This window comes from Agelaius phoeniceus, chromosome 7, assembly GCF_051311805.1.
Source record: "Agelaius phoeniceus isolate bAgePho1 chromosome 7, bAgePho1.hap1, whole genome shotgun sequence".
NCBI classification, from domain to species: Eukaryota; Metazoa; Chordata; class Aves; order Passeriformes; family Icteridae; genus Agelaius; species Agelaius phoeniceus.
The window spans coordinates 18,052,080-18,073,259 of NC_135271.1; the positions used below are offsets into that span (position 1 = coordinate 18,052,080).

The 21,180-nt window shown below is 48.2% G+C and overlaps 2 protein-coding genes across 5 annotated transcripts; both read left to right on the forward strand.

Annotated features, from left to right (window-relative positions):
• The first annotated feature begins 701 nt into the window (after positions 1–701).
• C7H21orf58 (chromosome 7 C21orf58 homolog) lies at positions 702–9,797 on the forward strand. Of its 4 annotated transcripts, none has more exons than XM_077181118.1 (10): positions 702–799; positions 1,046–1,110; positions 1,842–1,899; positions 3,278–3,345; positions 3,924–4,067; positions 4,517–4,631; positions 6,651–6,781; positions 8,120–8,268; positions 9,612–9,628; positions 9,713–9,797. In XM_077181118.1, the coding sequence occupies exons 2-10, from the start codon at positions 1,048–1,050 to the stop codon at positions 9,766–9,768; spliced, it is 801 nt and encodes a 266-aa protein (XP_077037233.1). In that variant the 5' UTR covers positions 702–799; positions 1,046–1,047; the 3' UTR covers positions 9,769–9,797. The 4 variants fall into 4 exon arrangements, with proteins under 4 accessions (XP_077037233.1, XP_054492712.2, XP_077037235.1 ...); XM_077181119.1 differs by having other exon boundaries at positions 770–799; positions 1,775–1,899; XM_054636737.2 differs by lacking the exon at positions 9,612–9,628.
• A 1,470-nt stretch (positions 9,798–11,267) lies between these two features.
• KMO (kynurenine 3-monooxygenase) lies at positions 11,268–21,133 on the forward strand. Its single transcript, XM_054636016.2, has 15 exons — positions 11,268–11,321; positions 12,439–12,508; positions 13,572–13,669; positions 14,939–15,028; positions 15,219–15,267; positions 15,842–15,929; positions 16,775–16,940; positions 17,442–17,513; positions 18,922–19,043; positions 19,519–19,666; positions 20,090–20,147; positions 20,259–20,341; positions 20,557–20,658; positions 20,734–20,793; positions 20,966–21,133. Exons 1-15 carry the CDS (start codon positions 11,268–11,270, stop codon positions 21,131–21,133), a joined length of 1,428 nt encoding a protein of 475 aa, XP_054491991.2.
• The last annotated feature ends 47 nt before the right edge of the window (positions 21,134–21,180 follow it).

The following is a 21,180-nucleotide window of genomic DNA, read 5'->3' on the forward strand; positions in this document are numbered from 1 at the left end:
GATCTGTGCTGCTCTCACACAGCTCAGGAGCATCTCTGAGCTGCTCCAGTGCCTCTGCTGCAGTTCTGCTGTGGCCTTTGAGTGAGGAAGGGGCTGTAACTTGTCTCTCCTGGGAGCAGAGGATCCTAACTTGGTTGTAACCTGTCTCTCCTGGGCTTAAAATATCCTACTGAGAAGGAGTGTCTGTCACTTGGCTTTTTTCTCTTGCCTTGGTGTTCATTTTATGGATGTCACTGATACATGTGACCCTGTTTTTATGCTGGTAGGGTGAGGGAGACATTCTGCAGCTTTCTTGGGAGATGGTAACCAAAAGGATGTTGCACCATAGCCTCTTGACTCTTGAACTTACCCAGGGGAGAGTTCCAGCTATGCTCCTTCAATTTTTTAGTCACTGTGTGGTAATAACTCAGGCAAAAGTCTAAAGTGTGTTATTCCCCTGTAGTGGAATAAACAGGTACCAATCAGCAAGATCATAACCTGACTGCTGGCACTAGGCTTGTTTTAAAGAACCATTGGCTTTTATTTCTTTTTTTTTTTTTGTTGTCCACAAATGTGCCAGGCATTTGCTTTACCCAAGGTACACAAGCTTCTGTGCCTGGAGATGAAATTGTTTATGTTACCTGTTGACACTATAAACTTAGCAACCAGGCACAAACCTCTGGGCTAATAAAAGTCTCTAACAACACAGAGGCCAGGCTTGGTGATGCTGCCAGGGGAAGGATAGCAACCAGTAGGAACAGACAAATAAATATTCAGTCTCAGTTGCCTTCCTGTGAGCATCACAAGCTGCAGCACAGAAGTATGTTGAGAGAAATGGCAGGAAAAGCTGTGTCTGTGATTTTGTGAATGCCTGTACTCATTCTGACCTGGGAGTGAAACTGAAGCTTTTATCTGCTTCTCTCAATTTCTGCTCATCTTGTGTTATTTTTTTTTTTTTAATAATGGAATTATTCTGTGAAGATTGTGGAGGGAAAAAAATGAGCACTGAAAACCTATCTGCCTCTGTTTAGCATTTTAACCTGCTTTTGCCTGCCTGCTCTTGCAGAGATGATGGCAGATCCTTCAGTGGTGGATCAGCTGACACGACTGAAACTCAAACTCCTAGAAAAGGTAAGGGAATCATTCTGCAGGGGTCACCTTTGCTCTGCTTTTTGCTCTTGCATGTTTAAGCATTGACACTGAATTTTGCTCTTGCATGTTGAAGCATCAACACTGTATTTTAACATAAATTTATTATGTTATAGTATAACTCTACTGATATACACTGAGGAGTGGCACTACTCACTCACTTTCTTGAATAACATTCAACAAGTTTATGTGGGCCTACAGTAAATTAAATTGACTTTGATTTCATGGGAGATGTCACCAGTTAGCTCAAAGCCAGTTTGAGCTGGGACAGGCAAAGTTTAGGAGTAAACCTTGGGTAAAGAGAATCTCAGATTGTTTTAAGGCAATTTCATGTCTGCTTTCACATAAGATGTGTTGCCTGGTCTGACCTTTGCTGAATCAAGAGTCCAGATCTTGGACTATCAGGCAAGCCCAAACTCAACATTATCAAGTCCTTCCTATGATGCAGCTCTCTGCCCTACAAAATAAATTCTGTCTCCTGATTTACCATGCTATCAGTTTTAAGGTCTGGAATAGCTTGGACAGTTGGAAGCACCACTATTCTTTACTGTAACTAGATTTGTAATGAAACATTTCATACTTCTTTAAGAACCACCATTTTTCTCCACCTCTGCTCTATTTCCTCCATCCCAAACTCCTGCCATAGGCTTGGGAATCCTTGTGAGCTCTTCTGCCTGACTTATAACCAGTCCTGGTTATGGTTCTGCCAACAGAGACTAGAAAATGAACAGGAGAACCTAGAGAAGATGGATTTGTCTCTCCCAGCTGCAAGTAAGAGAAGCATTTGTTCTAATTTTAGGCATATTTTGGAAAGGCCTCGCTTATGTTCTCAGGCATGAGTTCCTGAGGAGATGATCCCCTCTCTTCCCTTCATCTGTGAGCTAACTGCTTTTCATCTTTTGAATTTCTTCACCTGTTTTTTTTTTCCTGACCAAGGGAAGTGAACAACCAGCTGAGCACTGACATAAGATGCCTTCCTGCCCAGGAAAGGTTCATCTTATCCTGTGCAGTCTCTCAGCTGGAGCAAACTGATGCTGATCCAGTTTGTCCTAGCTCTTACACCTAGGAGTACACCCTGTTGTAGTCCAGCTCTTTGCTTGGCTTTGGTGATTCTAAAAAGGCAGGAGGAATATTTCTTTGCATGGCACATGCACTGTTTATATTGTCTATGGATTCAAGGCCACCAGTGGAAGCTCTGTGATATTTCTAGACTGTACTGTGGGCTCCTATTCATTGATCTGATGCACAGATAGTTGGAATTTTCTAATGCTGTGGCCAAACATTTTTAAAAATCCCCTAGAACAATTTACAGTTTCAGAATACAAAATGGTGCTTTCCTGAGCAGATGCCAGGCATGGCTCCAAAGTATATGAAAACATTCTTGCTTATCTTCATTTCAAAATAATGTGTGGGATGAACTGAAAAAGAAGTTGATGCAGAACAAAATGGAAACAGAAAAGCTGACATTCAAACCAGAGCTTGATGGAGCTGTTACTACACACAGGCATCCTCTGCATGCACAGGGCACATCTAGAAATTTTGAGCCAGAAATGGATTCCTAAACCAGGAGGTTAAAAGGGGGCTTTGGAGAGCAATCTTAAGAGTTTATTTTCAGGGGAGTTTTGCCTTTGTAGAGCTGCTGAGCAGCTGTGGCTGCACATGGCATAAAGTCATTATCCACACATGTATTTGACAAGAAAAGCAGCCCAAGCCTTTTGTGGAAGAACTCAAGCTGCTGAAGCAGAGAGACACTGAGTCCCCAGGCAGGTGCAGAGAGTCCCTTTATGGCAAAAACCAGGTCTTTTTGAGCAGTTAGGCCTTTACTTTACACAGTTTGAAATTATAACAGACATAATGCAAGCAACCACCATACACCACAGTGTGAGCACATCATGGTTCTAGAACTTCTTTTTCTACCCCTAATTCAGCTGAGTCACTTTCCCACAGTCCTTTTCTGCTTGGCCAAAGTAGGAGGCCTGAGCCATGATTTTAAAAAGGTAACAAGACCCTTATTTTGTAAGGTTTTACCCATATGCAACATCCAGCTATCCAATACCACATTTTCCACAGTGATATCATAACACAGGTGCTGTAATAGCTCTGTCTTTGTGATCCTTTGGGGAGATAATGGAAACTCTTCCTCTTCCAGGGAACAGACCTCAGGACCTGCTCCAAAGTGCCCTGAGGCAAAGGAAAGGTCTGCTGCAGGAGCTCAGGGTAAGAGCAGACATGGGCCAGTTCCCTGCACATCCACTGCTGCTGTGGGTTCAGTGCTTTCCTGGCCTTTAATTCTGGGGCTGGGCAGGGTTTAGTGCTCTGCTGCTTTGGAATATAAAGGCTGGGCCAGCTAATCAGGGAAAAGAGCCTGGAGAGCAGCTTGGCTTCTCTCACTGCAGCTGAGGGAGCTTGCACCTGCTTCAGGCACTAAAGTGGGGTGATTCTGCTTCTCCTGAAGCTGCTGCATCATAAACTTGCTGTGCCAAAATGCAAAGAAGGGATTTTTAGCGATGCCGCAGTAGAGACAATCATAATTGTTATTTATTCCTAGTTTGTGGAGGATACCAACTATTATTGAAATGTTTTCCCAGACTTTTGGCAGCTTGTTCTGTGCATTTTTTACCCCCAATCCTTTTTGCTTGTGTTTCAAGATCTGTGGGAAGGAGAACTGTCTGGCAGTGCCCTTGCTGCAGGCTCCCAGGGGCTGATCCCATTTAGTCCAGGGAGCATAACCACACTGTCTGCCTTGCTGTGTCCAGGTTTTCTTTAAGAAAATAAAAAAATACTTGACTTTGCAGGAGCAGCACCTTCTGGAAGAGCTTTCACAGCCACCTGCACCAGATGGAGGACACTGCCCTGACCACAGAGCTGCCCTCCCACAAATCTACCAGATCCCTTTTCCAGCTTCCCCAGTGGAGCCACCAAGGATTATCCAGCAGACAGTAAGGATTGGCTCCTAGAAAACACCAGCAGCACTGTGCCAGTCTGAGCTGACAACTGGGGAGCTGTATGGGATTGCTCATCCCACAAAAAGGGAAGACATGCCTCTTGCTCTTTGATGGGACCCTTGCTGCCTGCAGTGAAACCTAAGGGGAAATAAGGGGAAGCCTTATTTGCCATCTTGCAAATAAGGCCCAAAATTAACAATGGGAGTGGTTTACTCCTGGAGCAAGATGGCAAAAGGAGTGGCAGGGCTGCCCACACTCCAGCCTGGCCATTCAGCCACTTGCTATTGCACATCACTGCCTGTTCAGGCAGCCCACAGCCTCAACAGCTTCTCCATGAGGATCCCAGAGTTCTCCTGAAGCCTAGGCAGATGACAGCTGATCCCATAGCTGGGAGAGCTGGCCAAAACCAAGCCTGACTGGTCCATTTTTCCTTCCTGTTCCAGATGCCAGCTCAGCCTGCCACCATCATCCAGCAGTTGCCTCATCCCTCCCCTGTGATCACACAGATTCCCCCAGCCCAGCCCTTTGCAGCCCCCCGCTCTGGGAGCATCAAGGAAGGTAAGAAACCCTGCACACAGCAGCCAGCTCCTGCCACCAGGCCTGGCAGGGCAGGGCAGGGGACATGGCAGCTGGAAGGGGACATGGGATGGGGTCCAAGCTCGTTAGGGATGTGCTGTTTAATGAGCTGGTGGAGCTTGGGAAGTTGTGCTTCGTAAATGGGGTGGGTAGCGGTTGTGAAAGGCATTCAGTTGTGAAATTCTTATCACTAAAACTAAAGAAAAAGGAACTACAAACTCAAAGGAAGATTGGGGAAGCAGAACTGCTCAACTTGTGGCACTGAGTAATATGAACAAAGTCAAAGTCATGCACATGGGTGATTCTGGAATTGGCAAACAGGCTTCTAAAATCTGGTTTTATTCTTTTGTTCCTTCCTAACCTGCTGTTCAATCTCCTCAGGCTTTTGTTTGCACCCTGTGTTTGGAAACAAGACAGAACATCTGAAAGTTGTTCTAAATATAAACAATAAAAGAGTTTGTTTCTAAACATAGGTGGGTGCTACTGTGAAATGATACATGAAATAAAACCTGGGACAATTTCCCTGGCTCAGCCTTCAGCCAAAGGTTCATCCCACCCAGGAATCCTCAGTCATGGAACTGCAGTATTTCCCAGCTCATACTTTATCCAAGTGTCTGGATTTTTGTATCAGAGTTTATTTCCATAACCAAAATAGTCCAAATCCACTCATGGCTTCTCTGAAGCTGCTACATGTAAACTACTTTTTATATGATCAGTAAAAAGGAAAATGAGAGTTGCCTTCATTATTTTTTTCCCTTCTTTTTTTCTCCCCTCTCCCTCTTCACTCCTCCCCAAGTGAATTAGTTACACTGCCCAAGTCCTTTGGATCCCAGAGATGCTGTAAGGAGATTTGATGTGCATGAAATGACAGATTGAGGCTTGGGCTTGATGATGTTCAGGGTCTTTCCCAACCTTTTCTATTCTATGAGCCAGTGGGCTCTCACTCAAGGTGGCACTGCAATATCACATAAATGTGAGGAAACCTCAGGACGAGCCTGTCCTTGCTGGAGTGAGGGAAAGCTGCAGCTCAGCCCTTCTCCATCCTGCCATGCAGGGCAAGACAAGAGACTCAGCAGCAGCTTTCCTGTAGGAGGGAGGGGAAACAGGAAACATGGGATGAACAACCCCACTCACAGACATTAACTTTTTACTGTCTGGGGAAATAATGCCAATATTCTTCATGTGTGTCTTGGTTTGAAAAGACAGGGGTCTGACAAGGAAGGCAGGAGCCTTCTTTGAAATGGAAAATGTAAACTCTCTCTGAATTATTGTAATTTTTAAATTAAGGGGGTTTCAGGTAAAGATATGGGAATAGGAATAACAGGTTTTTTACTAGGAAAATTTAAAAAATAGTACAAAAAGACTAAAAAATAAACTACTGACAGAGTTAGAATACAACTTGACACTGTTGGTAAGGGTGTTGGTAGCAGTTTTGATTAAATGTTGGCTGTAGTTTTCTTGGAGTGACAGATGTGGTTTTGTCAAAGCAGTGATTTTGTAGAAGGGTGTAGGGTTTTTTTTTGAAGGTCTGGTGGTGGTGTAGATGGGTTTGGTATTTTTCTGGGCATTTAGTGGAGAAGATAGTTGTTCTTTTGGGAATTTAGTGAGAAAAGGGTGTCTCTGATGTTTTAAGTCTCAGATTATATTTGGGTAGGAACGTTTGGCTCTTCTTTCTGGGTGGAGCATCTCACAGTGGGATGATGTAATTTTTATCAGCCATGCAGGGACACTCAGTGGCCTCTTTAATAGATGATATCTCTCTGGAGGGAGGATGGGCTGTGGAAGAGATAAAGAAAACTGCCCCATGAACAGAAGAGAACTGCCCTACTCCTAAAAGATGGTAAATAGGATACACACATACCTCAGGACAATGTGCCCCTTTTCAGCTGCTTTGCCTCTGTGGCAGTGCCCACTCTGTGTGCTGGAGGACACTCCTTACCATTTTGCCTCTGCTGCTTGCCAGCTGCAGAGAAAGCTCTTATTCTTTTCTTCTCTTCCCAGATATGGTGGAGATGATGCTGATGCAGAATGCTCAGATGCACCAGATCATGATGCAGACCATGATGCTGAAGGCTCTGCCACCAGCACTGCTCACACAGCTTGGGGGGGCAACGGCTCCTCTCCCCCAGCAGGTAACAAACAACACCCAGCAACACCCAGCTCTCTCTCATCCCCCTGAGAGAGAGCTGGGAGAGCCAGAGCACTGTGGAGGACACTGCACCTCAGGAAGGATGGCAGAGGAAGAGCATGCCCTGATGCCCACCTGCCTCTCCAGGCCGTCCTGCCCTGCTGCATTTCCCTGGCATGGACTAATGGGATAAACTGGAGGGAGTGGGGTCTGAGGATCAGGTGAAATCTGAAGTCACCAAGTGTTCTTGGGCCTTCTGTAGTGGAACCTGCAGACTCTTTTCCAGACATATCCCAAAAATCTTCCTTTCCCAAGGGGTGGCTGAGTGGAAGCCTGCCCCCTCAGCTAGGGAACCCCCTGCCTCCTCCATGAGGGGCACAGGTTTCTGCCCAAAAAACTCAAATGAACATTTTAAATAACTATATATATGGTTATATATAGTTATATATAATGGTTATATATATATATAATTATATATATAATAATATATATAATAATATATAATAATATATATAATAATATATATAATAATATATAATTATATATAATATAATATATAATATTTATATAACTATAAAAACAAAAAGTGTCAAGCAATTAAACACCTTACCCAAACTATCAAAAAACTCATCTACAATAAAACTCCTAAAAATAAAAAAACAACAAATGCTGATTGCCACCTCAACAATGCACCGCCAACAATACCAAACAAATCAAGATGCTGTAATCCCCATCCACAAAATAATCCATGAGGTAAAAACCCAAAAAATAGTCAGCAAAACCTACCCATCCTTCAACAGCCCCATTTAACCTGTGCATAAATCTAAATAATAAGAACATTTAAAAATCTAAAATAATAAAAATTAACTGTAGACTACAGTGCATTGAATAAAATAACTCCACCACTAAGCACTGCTGTACCAAACATACTAAAACTCTGTCACTATAGGACAAGGAACAACACACCATGAAACACTGCTGTTTTCAAGGGGAAAAAAGGGAAGTTTATTTTCTGGCTTCAACATTTATAGATTTCTAAAAATGACAGTGGATTGGAGGGTGAAAGTGCCACTTCTCCAATGACACCGAACAAACTAACAGCCTATCAAATTTCTCCTCCTCCATAAAAGAATGCAAAACAGTAAGTTATTTAAAGAAAGTGTGTGAGAAAGTTTATTACAAGAATGCAAACATCAGAAGGCTTAGAAAAATCTTAAAAAATCAGGGCGACAAAACTCCAATACAAACTTAAATCCAAACCAGCAAATTAGTATGGCCCCTATGGATATTGCCAATGCACTTTTCTCCATTCCAAAGGCACCCTTTGTCTCTCTCCAACAAGGACCTGCAGCTTGCTGCCCCCCTGGCAGTGAAGGCAGAGAGGCCCAAGGTACCTGTGGTGCACCACCACCACCATTACCCTCCCACAGGGGTGTTCCCTGTGCCCCCCAGCACAGAACAGCCCTGGAGCAGCACCTCTGCCCAGCCCCTGTAAGTCAGCAGGCAGCTGTGACCTGCTCCTGCAGCCCTTTCTCCCTGCCCAGGTGGGGTGGCAAGGCACATTGTGGGATAAATGTGGGCATCTGACAAGGGGCAGGGTCACAGGGATCCCCCACCCTGCCATGCTGCATTGCTGTGCTCTGCAGGGGCTCCCACCCTGCCTTTTGGCTCACCCATCCTGCCTTTTGTGTCTCCCACCCTGCCTTTTGTGTCTCCCACCCTGCCTTTTGGGTCTCCCACCTTGCCTTTTGGGTGTCCCACCTTGCCTTTTGTGTCTCCCACCCTGCCTTTTGGGTGTCCCACCCTGCCTTTTGGGTCTCCCACCCTGCCTTTTGTGTCTCCCACCCTGCCTTTTGGATCTTCCACCCTGCCTTTTGGATCTCCCACCCTGCCTTTTGGGTCTCCCACTCTGCCTTTTGTGTCTCCCACCCTGCCTTTTGGATCTCCCACCCTGCTTTTTGGATCTCCCACTCTGCCTTTTGGATCTTCCACCCTTCCTTTTGGGTTTCCCACCCTGCATTTTGGGTCTCCCACCCTGTCTTTTGGGTGTCCCTGTGAACCCAGCAGTCACCTGCCAGATAAGGCAGGCGTGGGGAAGTGCTAAGGGTCCCAGCAGGGTTTATGTTCTTTAAGCACTGCTGGGACATTTGCTAATCAGAAATTCCTGGGAAAATAAAAAAGCCAAACCACCAGCTGAGAGAAATGATACAAAGGGAGGGGAGTACCAGAAATAATGCTGAGCCTTTGCCATAAGTTTGTGCTTGCAGCTGGAGGGGGTGGGTGTCAAGTGCAGAAATGGCTGAGCTCCTCCCCAGGATGCTCCCCAGTCCATAGAGCCCTTGAGCCCTGTGCACAGGCAGCTCCTCCAGGGGCTCCCTTGCTTTGTGCCTTCCTCTGAGCCTCTCCTGCTTGGCTTCCTAGGTGCTAGGAAGTTCTTACATGCCAAGGCTGATAAAGAAATGCCCCTTGCTAGAGCCTGGAAAGGGGGGTGATATGGGGACACGCTGAGAACTCCACTTTTATTTCTGTCCATGGCTCTTTCAGGGCCTTAGTGAACAGGAGAACAGGAAGGAGGCAGCTGCAGCCTTGGGCACGGGTGACCTGCTGGCAGGGGTGTCTGCACAGCCCTCTTTAGCAGAGGATTTGAATTCCTGAACAGATTATTTCCCTAATGGGATTACAAGGGATGAGCACTTCTACCTATTTCCCCTTGCCACGGGTTTGTAATCTGAACCAGTAAAGAACCCCTGGCTCCTGTCAGGATCAGTGCAATTCAATGCAGAAATCAGTAGGTCTTGTCATGGCCTTTAACCTTTGTTCTTCCTCTTCTTCAGCTGCCTGCCACCACAAGGTGTGAGACCAAACACTGTGTGTTTTGCAGTTGCAGCACTACTGGCTGTTACTAAACACAATAACCCCATTTTTCTCATTGCAGGTGGCCCACATACTGACAGTCCAGGATCCTCTGCAAGTGGACCAGAGCCTTTCTAAAACCAATAAAATCTTGCTGTTCTTCCTCAGCCTTGTCTTTTTCTTGAGCACTTTTCCCTCCTTTACTTTTCCCCAGAGGACAGGCTTTAATCCATGCCCATGTTATCCTGTTCTTTTTAGTTTTATTTACGACTTCTTGAAAGGCTCACATGGAGTTTTTATCAGGCAACACTTTTTCATGCTCTCAGAAGCCTGGTTTTGCTTAATATAGAAAGATGAATGATGATTTTATAGCACTTTCTCAAAATCTTCCCACCTTCTGTTTTTAGAGTGGAGAACATCTGTACACTGGCTTTGCCTGCTGCAGTTTGTGAGTGAGTCTGATTAAAAGAACCCAGGGACCTAAATTTTGTTTGGAATGAAGAAAAGATAGTAACTATCACTGCTGGAAGCCGTCTGTGTTCCAAAAAAAAAAAAAAAAAAGAATAATTTATTTACTATGTAAAACCTACCTTGCTCTTTGCCCTCTCTGCTCTGTTGTCTTTGAGATTCTTACTGCTCTCTACAACTTCTCAACTTCTCTACCTGAAAGAGGGAATGGCCTCAAGTTGTGCCATGGGAGTTTGGATTGAATATTAGGAAGAAATTCTTGACTGAAGGCATTGTCAGGCATTGGAAGAGGCTGTCCAGGGAAGCATTTGAGTCCTGCCCCATCCCTGTAGGTCTTTGCTAGCCACATAGATGTGGCATTTAGGGTCACAGGGGTGATGTTCTTAGAGGGCTTTCTCTACTTTTTCTACCTTAATGATTCTATGAGCCAAATCTGCTGGGGCCTGGCAGGTTTAGCCATAAATTCTACTTGGTGATACAAATATCTGCAGATTCACTGTCTGCTGTTTAATCATTGTACTTGGCTCTAATTGGCTCCTCCCTTTGCAATGTTTCCTGTGGGCAGCACTGGCTCAGCAGAGCATTTCCATGTGAAATGATGCCTGCAGAGATGGCTCCTCACAGCCCTGGAAAGCTTCTGCAGAGCAGGCATGGACCCTCTCCTAAGCATCACACCCCAAAACCCTGAGCCACACACACACAGCCTCCTTGGATGAGAGATGTCCTCAAAGATGGGATGAGGTTCCTGGGAAAGCAGTGTGGCCCACATCCCACCCTCAGGAGAGGTTCCAGAAGTCACTCCACATTGTCCCACCACTGCTTCTGCAGTTGTATCCCAGTGAAGAACCAGCAAAAGCCTGGCCAATGGAAGTTCTCCTCCTGCTCTGTGTGTGTTCCTTGGAGACTGCAGTTCTGCAATTTCCAAAGGAGCCTGACTGAATAGCACCACGCTGCCATCTCAACACCCCAGGCTCAGCCAGGCTGACTCCCTGGCAGTCCCTGGGCTGGGAGTTAAACTTTAATGTGAATTGGGGGGAGAGGAGCCCAGGCATGACTCAGCCACCCACATTCCTTCCCTTCCCCTCCCCCCTGGCAAGGGCAGTGGGGCTGGGGAGAAGCAGAGGGATCGGAGACAGAGCAGGGAGCTGAGACCCAGGGGCTGAGCCAGCATGGAGCCCTGGGACCCACGAGGGAAAAGAGTTGCTGTTGTTGGTGGTGGTCTGGTAGGAAATGCCTTGTAGCTGCTGCATGATTGTTTGCTGGGGAGCTGGGGCTGTGAAAACACTGCTTGAATGTGGGGGTGAATGTTTTTCTTTAAAGTCATTCCTCTGTCAGATGATGGGGTGTTGAGGAGGGGTTGATGGAGTTCCTGCAGTGGGAGGCTCCTGTTCTTTTCTTGGGTGAAGGGTTTGGGGGTGGCTGGAGCAGTGGTGCCCAGGTACACCAAACTCCAGTCCTTGTTTGGGCTGCCAGGTTCCCCTGTCCCTTGGCTGATTTTGGCTGCAACCAAAGCTCTAATGTGAAATGCTTGGCAAGAACTGACACCAGTAAATGTCAGGCTGAGAGGAAACACCTTCCTGTGCCCACTTTTGTTTGGGAATGGTTTTCATCCACTGCTACTTGCAGAGAGGTGTGACACTAAAGGCCAGGCTGGATGGGGCTCTGAGTAAGCTGGTCTGGTGGAAGGTGTCCCTGCCATGTGACAAGATAGTCTTTAGCATCCTTTCCAACCCAAACCATTCCATGGGTCTGTGATTCTGTGACAGCTTGGGGCATTGCAGCACCTCCATCTCTCTCTTGACTTTTTGGCCATTAGCTTCTTGGAAAAGAATGAGTGGTGACAGAAGAGGCTGTAGTGCTGACAACAATTCATATGGAAATTAAATTTTAAAAATAGTTTAAATTACGAACAGGACATATTTGTAGTGTTCTCCCTCACTGTGTTCCCAAGGGAATGGGAATTCAGGGCTGCTATGCCCTGAATACTGGTGAGGAAGGCAAACACAGTCCAGAGAGGAGCTGGAGCTTGCCTGCACCAGCTCCTGCTGTCTCCGGCTGAAGAGGTGAGCCCTGCTGCATTCAGTTGCTGTGTGTAAACAAGCCTGAGCTTGGTATGACTTTATAAAAAGAGTTTTGAGCGGTGGTTTTTGCCTTGGAGACTCTGCAAACACACAGGGCTGGCAGAGGACCACTCTTCAGTAAAAGGTCTTCTGAGGTTCTTGGTCAAAGGGCCTCCCTGTCTATGCTGAGCTGCATCCCCTGATCACTTCTTTCCTTTGGTGCATCTCAGCAGTGACCTCTGAGATACTTCATCCACCCTTCCTGATCCTTGTCTTGCAGGTGGGTGCATTAAATGCCTGTTTCTTTGCTAGAAGAGGTTTCCATGTTGATGTTTATGAAGCCAGGGAAGGTAAGGTCAGCCTGATCATTACTGTGTGAGCTCACTGAAACTGTAAGAAAATAATGAAAGCTGAGAGTGGCAGTTTGGGGGTATTCTTTTCTCTGTCCCCTTTTGCTCCTGTGGTGGGGAGGAGCACTTGTTTTGAAGTTCATCTTGTGTGGAGGGAACCCACTCTTTAGCTGCTGAAATGATGCCCTCTTTATGTTCTTGGCTTAAACACTGATTCAAATCCTCACCTTTGAAGCCTGGTCTCTGCAGAAAGCATTATAGTACAGTGCTGGGTCAGAAGAAGAGATGGAGCCTCCAGATCCACAAGGCACCACAAAAGAGAAATTAGGATTTAGAGCCAAGCCACTGGCTCAAAGGCAGAGAAAGTGTTCATCTTCAGTGTCTGTCAGCTGGCAGACAAAAAAGACCTGGGCAGAGGTGGCAGGTGGGAATAATAGCATGGAAATAACCTGTGCAGTGAAGGGAGGGAGGAGCCATGCCTGACACTCTGTGGCAACTCTTCCTGCCCTGATAGACCTCAGAACAGGCAGTTCTCCTGCACAGCTTAACGTTGCCAGAAGCTCCACAGCTTCAAAAAGCCTCTGATTGCTCTTACCTGCCTTCTGAGCTGGATGGATCCTACTGCCCTGCTCCAGTTTTTGGCCCTTTGCTTACACTGATACACATGCTGGGATGGAGAGGCTGTACCCCCTGCCCTGGCCAGACAGCCCAGCAAGTCTAAATGAGGCAGCTTGGAACAAGCCAATGCCCAGACATTTCCATCTGATCAGCCACAAAGAAGGTGACCTGCCAATGTCCCAAAAAGCATCAGTGGGCCCCAGCAGAACCTGGCAGGCATCCATTGCTCAGCCTGCTCCATTTAGAGGGGGAATGGCTCTTCATGCTTGGCTGGATTGGAGCTGCTGCTCCTTCCAGGCTGGAGGTGGCACGGAGTGTCCAGGCAGGGCTCCCCCTACCCCTGCTGTTGGTTTGGGAGGTGTTGCTGCTGTTGCTGCTGTTGGTTTGGGAGGTGTTCCCCCCCAGCAGGCTGTGCTGTCAGTGGCTCCGTGGCTCTCCCCTGCAGATATCCGAGTGTCCAGCTTTGCCCGGGGCAGGAGCATCAACCTGGCCCTGTCCCACCGGGGACGCCAAGCCCTGCGAGCCGTGGGCATGGAGGAGCAGGTACTCTGCCGCCTTCTCTTGCTCTCTGTCCTTTCTTGTCCCTCTTCCACTGCACTCTGGCTCTTGCTTTGCCGAGATAACTAAAAACTCTACAACTTTGGGAAAGTTGTAAAGCCAGTATGTTTATTACAGCACCTAATGTGGAGATTACTCTCCTTAAAAGGCATGGCATGCATACTTCTGAGAACTTCAGGTCCCTTTTTATCCCCCTCTCAAATACACATGCATACAGTTTCACAATAGGTTCATACATATTCATTTTTACGAATTTCGTGTGACATTTGCCGCTAGTTCTACTTTATCAGAAAGAATTTCTAGGTCACGTTGACCTGCTCCCACAGCAGTCTCTGCCTCTCTTTATCACTTTCTGTCTCTCCTCTCTTATCTCTGTCCTTCACTGGAGCAGTTTCTCTGAGCCTAGGCTTTTGCAGTCAGGTTACATAGCTATGTTTTCTAACTCAAAGATGTACATTCCACCTAAATCAAAATGGATTTCTACTCTGGAGAATTTCTACTCTGTCTCGCTCTCCCCTGCTTCACAGCACATCTGCCAGCAGGATCCTGCCCACCCCTGCAGCTGGGCTCTGCTGCTGGCAGTGCTGCTGTTCCCTGGGACACCAAGCTCCTTCCAGTGTTTACCTCCCTCCTGGAGCAGAGGGCAAGCAGGGCAGGAGTAGATGGCCTCCCAAAAGAGCTGATGCAATACAGCAGGATGCAATAAAGGCAGCTGTTTTCCCCACTGGCACGCCCAGATTTGTATTTTCCCAGAAAACCTTGATCTTTGGGCCGACCCCTGAAATCCATCCACACTGCTCTCTGCCCAGCACGCTTGGCTGGGAGCCCAGCATTCTTCTGCAGGGTACTGGCTGCCATTTAACATCCAGCTGCTGGCACTGGTGGGATCTCCTGCTCCCTGGGTCCCTGCAATGGAGCCCAGGCTTTGACAACACACATCCCAGTCCCAGGGTGTCATTTGGCTTTCATCCCCTGCCCTGTCCAGCAATCTGGGATTTTTCATGTCCCCTCTATCCAAAAACAATTTCCCTCTGATTTTATGAGCATGAGCTTGTAAGTAATCTCAATAAAGTGTAGTAAATTGACATGACAACCCTGCTCAAGTTTTCCCTGGTGATTTGGAAATGTGTGAGGAAAGAGCTTCCTCATTCTCCCTGGAGTTCAGTGCTCAGGGGAGGGGATGATGCTTTGTAATTTGCACGAAAATCCCACAGTTTTGGCCAGAAGTGTGGGTTTTGTTCCCTTCTGTTTCAGATTGTGGCCAAGGGCATTCCCATGAGGGCAAGGAGGATACACACACCTTCAGGGAAAAAATACTCCATCCCTTATGGGAAGAAGGACCAGGTACTGGAGCTGCTTTGCAGAGCACAAGAGGACTTTGTTAGCATTTGTGTCTCTGTGTCATGGACAGTGTGGGGCTCATGGATGTGGGAGAGGCTGAGAAAATGAGGGAAGGGGATGGTTTCCTGTCTGTCTTCCTGCACTTCCATGCAGAGTGTCCTTCAGCAAAGCTTTCTGCTGGTTTGCCTTGCAGTACATTCTCTCTGTGGACAGAGCAAACTTAAACAAAGAGCTGCTGACAGGTAGGTTGTCACTTCTGTTTGCAAATTCTTCTAATACACTTTTTGCTGGGGATTTGGGGTTTGCCCTGTGACTAGAAGACTTTGAGCCCCAAGCTCCCTTAACCAGATCTCAGAAAGTCCAAACCTGAACAAGCAGAGGAAAACCTGTGCTGGTTCCCAGCTGAGCAAGAGACACCTCCTTGGCCTTGTCATGGATTGGGGCATTTTCCATAACCCCTGGTTGTACAGAAACAAATAAAAATTGGAGCTCTATGGCAAATCAGACCAGACCAAATTTATGCAAATTCCCCACTGACTGCAGGCACCTCATCCCATCCTGAACAGTGATGGTGGAAAGCAGTCAATGACTCATGTCACTGTGGGGAAGAAAAAGATCCTTGCAGGGTTCCTTGCATTTTTCAAGTAGTTTATACCATGGTTGACCAGTCCCAGTGTGCCCTGCCTGCTGGCCCTCATGCAACATGCAAATCATTTGCTGTAATGGCAAAAATCCCTATAATTTAGGGATCTCTTGGAAATATTTTTTGCAGTCACAGTAAACCCCTCTACATTTAGTTGTGTTTTCTTTTCACAGCTGCTGAGAAGTACTCCAACACAAAACTGTTCTTTGGACACAAGCTCCTCGGGTGCAATGCAGAGCTGGGGACATTAACCATTAAAAGGTAATCCCTGGACAAGCGTGGGATCAAGCACTGTGGTCAGTTAAGTTTCTGCTTAATCATTCATAAAACCTCAAACAATTGAGCAATCTCAGTTTTGAAACTACTGTGCAGGCAAAACCTTGTGCCAGCTTTGGAAAGCAGAGACATCAAGGCAGCATTCATAGGGAGATGAGGAAGGTTGAAGCAATTCCCTAAGCCCCAGGCTGGCAGCAGGCACACACTTCCTGACCTGTCCAGGGGATAAATGTACCAGTATCCATGGCACTGGGCTCAGGGACAGATTGCTCATCAGGGAGGGTGGATAACTGCTGATGTCCCATCCCTGGGAGCGTTCCAGGCCAGGCTGGATGGAGCTCTGAGCAGCCTGGTGTTGTGTCTCTGCCCATGGCAGGGGCTGGAATGGGCTGAGCTTTAAGGTCCCTGCAAACCCAAACCACTCTGAGGTTCCATGACCTTGTTTCACAGTCTTTCACAGAAGTTCTGGTCCTGTCCCCCATCCTCCTGGCAGGTGCTGCAGGCTCTGCAAAACAGCAGCATTATCCCCAAAGTGCATTGCTGACTAGGCCTGGCAGAGTTATGCTTTGGATAAACTAGAGGATAATTATTCATCCTAAAGCTGTGCTTCCCAGACAGTGAGAGCCAATCTTGCCCCCATCCTAGAAGATTGTTAATACATTTAAATTGATTTATTTAATTAATACATTTAGCAAAAGGCAGATCCTCTGGGCACAGTGGTGCTGAGCTGGCCTGGAGTTACAGGAGGATTAACCACAGAATCATGGAATGCTCAGGGTGGGAAGGGGCCTTAAGGAGCAGATTCATCCAAGGTGCTTTCCTGCTTTCAGATCTGACCAGCAGACCTTGGAAGTGACCTATGACCTCATTGTGGGGTGTGATGGAGCCTTCTCAACAGTCAGGAAACAGTTCATGAGGCAAACACGCTTCAACTACAGCCATGAGTACATTCCTCACGGCTACATGGAGCTGACCATCCCCCCCAAGGATGGAGATGTGAGTGTGCCTGTCCCAGGGGTGCTACAACCTTCACAGGCTGGATATCTCACCCCCTTCTCACTGTGGCTCTGCTGCAACAGCTTTGGAAGAGTTTATTTCTCACCTGGGGTTCAGGCAAGGGATTAAACCTTTCCTAAGATAAGGCAGGGATCTCTTCCAAAAGTGGTGGCAATGTTGGTACCTGCATGCAAAAATCCTAGAGAGCCTTTCCTGGCATGATGGGATTAACTCTGGCTCTGAGAGGTCCTGGAGGGATGGGAACATGTCTATGAGGACATCAGCAACTGCAAAGCATCTGATTTTTGCCTGTATTTCTTGCTCTTTCCTCTTTCCCTTGCCCTGTGTCTCCCTGAAGCATCAGGGACCAGAAAGGGGCCCTGTAGTTGTTGTGTCTTCCCATGGGAACTGTTGTGCTGGTGTGCAGGGGAGCCAGAGCCTGGGCTGGGGCAGCTGAGCAGGGCAGGTCAAGGATACAAGGAAATTTTCTTTCTCTTGCAGTTTGCCATGGAACCAAACTACCTCCACATCTGGCCGAGGAACACCTTCATGATGATTGCACTGCCCAACATGGTGCTAACCCAGACCATGCTCTCCTGGGGCACAGCATGGGGCTGCTGGGGATGAACAGCTGTGGTGGCAGGGACTGGGAGGGTCAGCAGTCACAGGATAACCAAAACACAGAATCAATTAGATTGGAAAAGACTTCTGAGATCACAGAGTCCAACCATGACCTAATACCACCTCATCAGCCAGACCATGGCACTGAGTGCCACATCCAGTCTTTCCTTAAAAACCTGCAGGGACAGTGACTCCACCAGCTCCCTGGGCAGCCCATTCCAATGTCTGATCACCCTTTCGGTGAAGAAATTCTTCCTAATGCCCACTCTAAACCTCCCCTTGTGCAGTTTAACACTCTGTCCTCCCATCTTGTCCCTCGTTACATGGGAGCAGAGCCTGACCCCCACCTGGCTACATCCCCCTGTCAGTGTTGTAGAGAGTGATGAGGTCTCCAGAGTTTTGTAGAGAGTGATGAGGTCTCCAGAGTGTTGTAGAGAGTGATGAGGTCTCCAGAATGTTGTAGAGAGTGATGAGGTCTCCAGAATGTTGTAGAGAGTGATGAGGTCTCCAGAGTGTTGTAGAGAGTGATAAGGTCTCCAGAGTGTTGTAGAGAGTGATAAGGTCTCCAGAATGTTGTAGAGAGTGATAAGGTCTCCAGAATGTTGTAGAGAGTGATGAGGTCTCCAGAATGTTGTAGACAGTGATGCGGTTTCCACTTGAGCCTCCTTTTCTCCAGGCTAAATACCCCCAGCTCCCTCAGCTGCTCCTCACAGGGCTTGTGCTCCAGCTCCTTCACCAGCTCTGTTGTCCTTCTCTGGACATGCTCCAGCACCTCAATGTCCTTCCTAAACTGAGGGGTCCAGAACTGGACACAGTACTCGAGGTGTGGCCTCCCCAGTGCTGAGTACAGGGGGAGAATCACCTCCCTGCTCCTGCTGGCCACAGTTTCTCACACAAGCCAGATGCCACTGGCATTCTTGGCCACCGGGGCACATACTGGCACAGACCCAGGGAAGAGCCAGGAGGGACACCCAGCCTGTGCCAGGCTGACCACAGCCTGAGAAGGTGCAGGGCAGGGTGCTCAGAGCCAGTCCTGCCTCGCAGTGCTGGGTAGGTACCTGTGGCACCTCTCTCTGCCCACACACCTGAGCCCAACCAGGCCCCCAGAAAGCAGCACTCTGCAGCTGGATGCTGTAAGCTACATACCAGGAGCATCAGGACAGTGAGCCAGGCCCGGTCACACACTGTTTCTGCCTCCCCTGTGCCTGCCCAACATGAGAAAGGGGTGGCCAGACATTCACCCCTTGCTGTGCCAGGGGCTCACTGTGATTGCCAGGTGGCAGGCTGGGCACTGAGCTGCTGCTTCAGGTGTTCTCTCTGCTCTCTGGGCTTCTGACTGACCCTCTTTCCTGGCTGGCAGGACAAGTCCTTCACCTGCACGCTCTTCATGCCCTTTGAGGAGTTTGAGAAGCTCACAACAGGCGAGCAAGTGCTGGGGTTTTTCCAGACCTACTTCCCAGATGCCATTCCCCTCATCGGAGAGTAAGTGCTCCCATCTCCCCTTTTCACCCATCAACACAGGTATCTATTATGGGATGGGCTTTTTCTTGGATGATATCAACAGTCTCAGCTGGGCTAGGCAGTTTCCTTTCCTCTTAAAATGAATTATCCCAGGACTTCATATTAACCGAGAAACTCAGATATTTTCTGGTATGTCCTTCCCATGTTGACCAACATCTACCACTGCTCACAATAAGAGAACCAAGATGTCAATAACCAAGTTATTGATTTAATTTAATTATGTGCAGAACTTAAAACCTGCAGACCAAATGTCTGGTCCACAGGGGGGAAGCTGACTTCCACATTTTTCCCAGCACAAACAGCCTAGTGCACAGGCTTGGGGATTGCACACCAGAGCTGACAGTGTCTGTGGCCTGGCTTCCTCAGCTTGGCTGTGGCACAGCTTGCTCTTCTCTCTCGTGGTCCCACACACCAAAATCTGTTGTTTTACCTGAAGGCAAGAGCTGAAGCACGATTACTTTTTGCTGCCAGCCCAGGCCATGATCTCTGTGAAGTGCTCCTCTTACAACCTCTCCTCCCGGTGCGTGCTGATGGGAGATGCTGCTCATGCTGTTGTGCCCTTCTATGGACAGGGCATGAATGCAGTAAGTTTGTGGCTGGCCTGTCCCTCTTGGTGGGGAACCCACTTCTTTCACCCACAAATGCCTGGTTTTAGTGTTTAACTCTGTAGAGTTCATGGGCTGGCCTGTCCCACAGCCTCATGTCCTCGGCACTGGCAGGGCTGAGCTCCTGTCATTATGTCCTCCTGGGAAGGACAGGGGACAGGGTGGTGATGCCACCTTCCCATGGACAGAGGACAATATGGGAGGGGGGGTCCAGGCAGCTGGGAAGGGCAAGCCCCTTGATTTCTCTCAAGACCCCTGTCAGAGGGACCTGGAATAACACTCCTGGTCTGAAGCTGTGGTCAGTGGGACCAAACAGCTACACCAGCTAAGCATCCATGAGAGCACTTCTCCTGAATATATGGGTCCTGTTTATGCCTGTTAACCCCCTAATATTCCTCCCAGGGCTTTGAAGATTGTCTGGTCTTTGATGAATTAATGGACCAGTTCCACAATGACCTCGGTAAGTGATGTGGCTGGGGACGTGAGGGAGCAGAGGAGCATCCCTCTGCGCCTGAGGGCAGCTGGGTGCCCTGCAGGGAGCTGCCTGTCAACTGTTTCTTTCTTCTCCCAGCTGCCTGCCTCCCTGAGTTCTCCAGACTGAGGGTGCCAGATGACCACGCAATTTCAGATTTAGCCATGTACAATTATGTAGAGGTAGGTGAGCCCCACAGCAGAGCTCTCAGGAGGCACGCAGCAGGCAGGGCCTCTGCTGGGCTCTCACCCTGGCAGGCTTTAGCCTCAGAGCTCCTTGGGAATGTCACTGGGGCTGAGGAGGCACTGCATCCCCTCCAGGACAGTGGGAGAGCTGGCAAAGCACAGGGAGCTCTGGCAAAGCCCGTTGCACGGGGGTGACGGCTGCTCTGTTGCAGATGCGCGAGCACGTCAATTCCACGTGGTTCATCTTCCGCAAGCGCGTAGACAACTTCCTGCACGCCCTCATGCCTTCCACCATCGTCCCACTGTACACCATGGTAAGCCAGTCCCCACTTCTGTGAGCTCCTCCTGCCTGGCTTTGGGCTGGTGACATTCTTCTGCCCCCCTCCCAGGTGACCTTCACCAGAATTCGCTACCACGAGGCCCTTCAGCGCTGGAAATGGCAGACAAAGGTTGGTCAGGGGTGGTGCCCACCCTTCCCAGGCCATGAGCCTTGGGAGCATCCTGCACACCAGCACTGCTCAGCTTTGGTGGTGGGATGTTCTCAGGTGAGATGACTTTGTTGGGTGCTGCAGGGTAGGGGCCAGCCTGTGACGATGTTGGGGTTTCTCTTTGCACTTGCAGGTAATTAATCGAGGGCTGTTTGTTGTGGGGGCAGCAGGGCTGGGGGGCACCTACCTGCTGATAAAGCGTCTGGCACGGAACCTGAACTTCTGCTTGGAAGACTTGTGGGGCTGGTCCCATTATCTGAAGAACTTTGGAAGTCTTCCCTTTGGCACAAGAGTGGATTAAATGTATGGGGAGCTCCTTGTTGTAATAAAAACGAAGGCACGGACTGT

What these genes read in the sequence shown, in the direction of transcription:
- KMO (XM_054636016.2), top strand. Translation starts at nt 11,268, where the DNA reads ATGGAGCCCTGGGACCCACGAGGGAAAAGAGTTGCTGTTGTTGGTGGT. An exon ending in CTGTTGTTGGTGGTGGTCTG is followed by an intron (nt 11,322 to 12,438) that starts GTAGGAAATGCC and finishes CTTGTCTTGCAG; the next exon opens with GTGGGTGCATTAAATGCCTG. An exon ending in GCCATTCCCCTCATCGGAGA is followed by an intron (nt 19,044 to 19,518) that starts GTAAGTGCTCCC and finishes TTTTACCTGAAG; the next exon opens with GCAAGAGCTGAAGCACGATT.
- C7H21orf58 (XM_077181118.1), top strand. Translation starts at nt 1,048, where the DNA reads ATGATGGCAGATCCTTCAGTGGTGGATCAGCTGACACGACTGAAACTC. An exon ending in TTTGTCTCTCCCAGCTGCAA is followed by an intron (nt 1,900 to 3,277) that starts GTAAGAGAAGCA and finishes TTCCTCTTCCAG; the next exon opens with GGAACAGACCTCAGGACCTG. An exon ending in CAAGGATTATCCAGCAGACA is followed by an intron (nt 4,068 to 4,516) that starts GTAAGGATTGGC and finishes TTCCTGTTCCAG; the next exon opens with ATGCCAGCTCAGCCTGCCAC.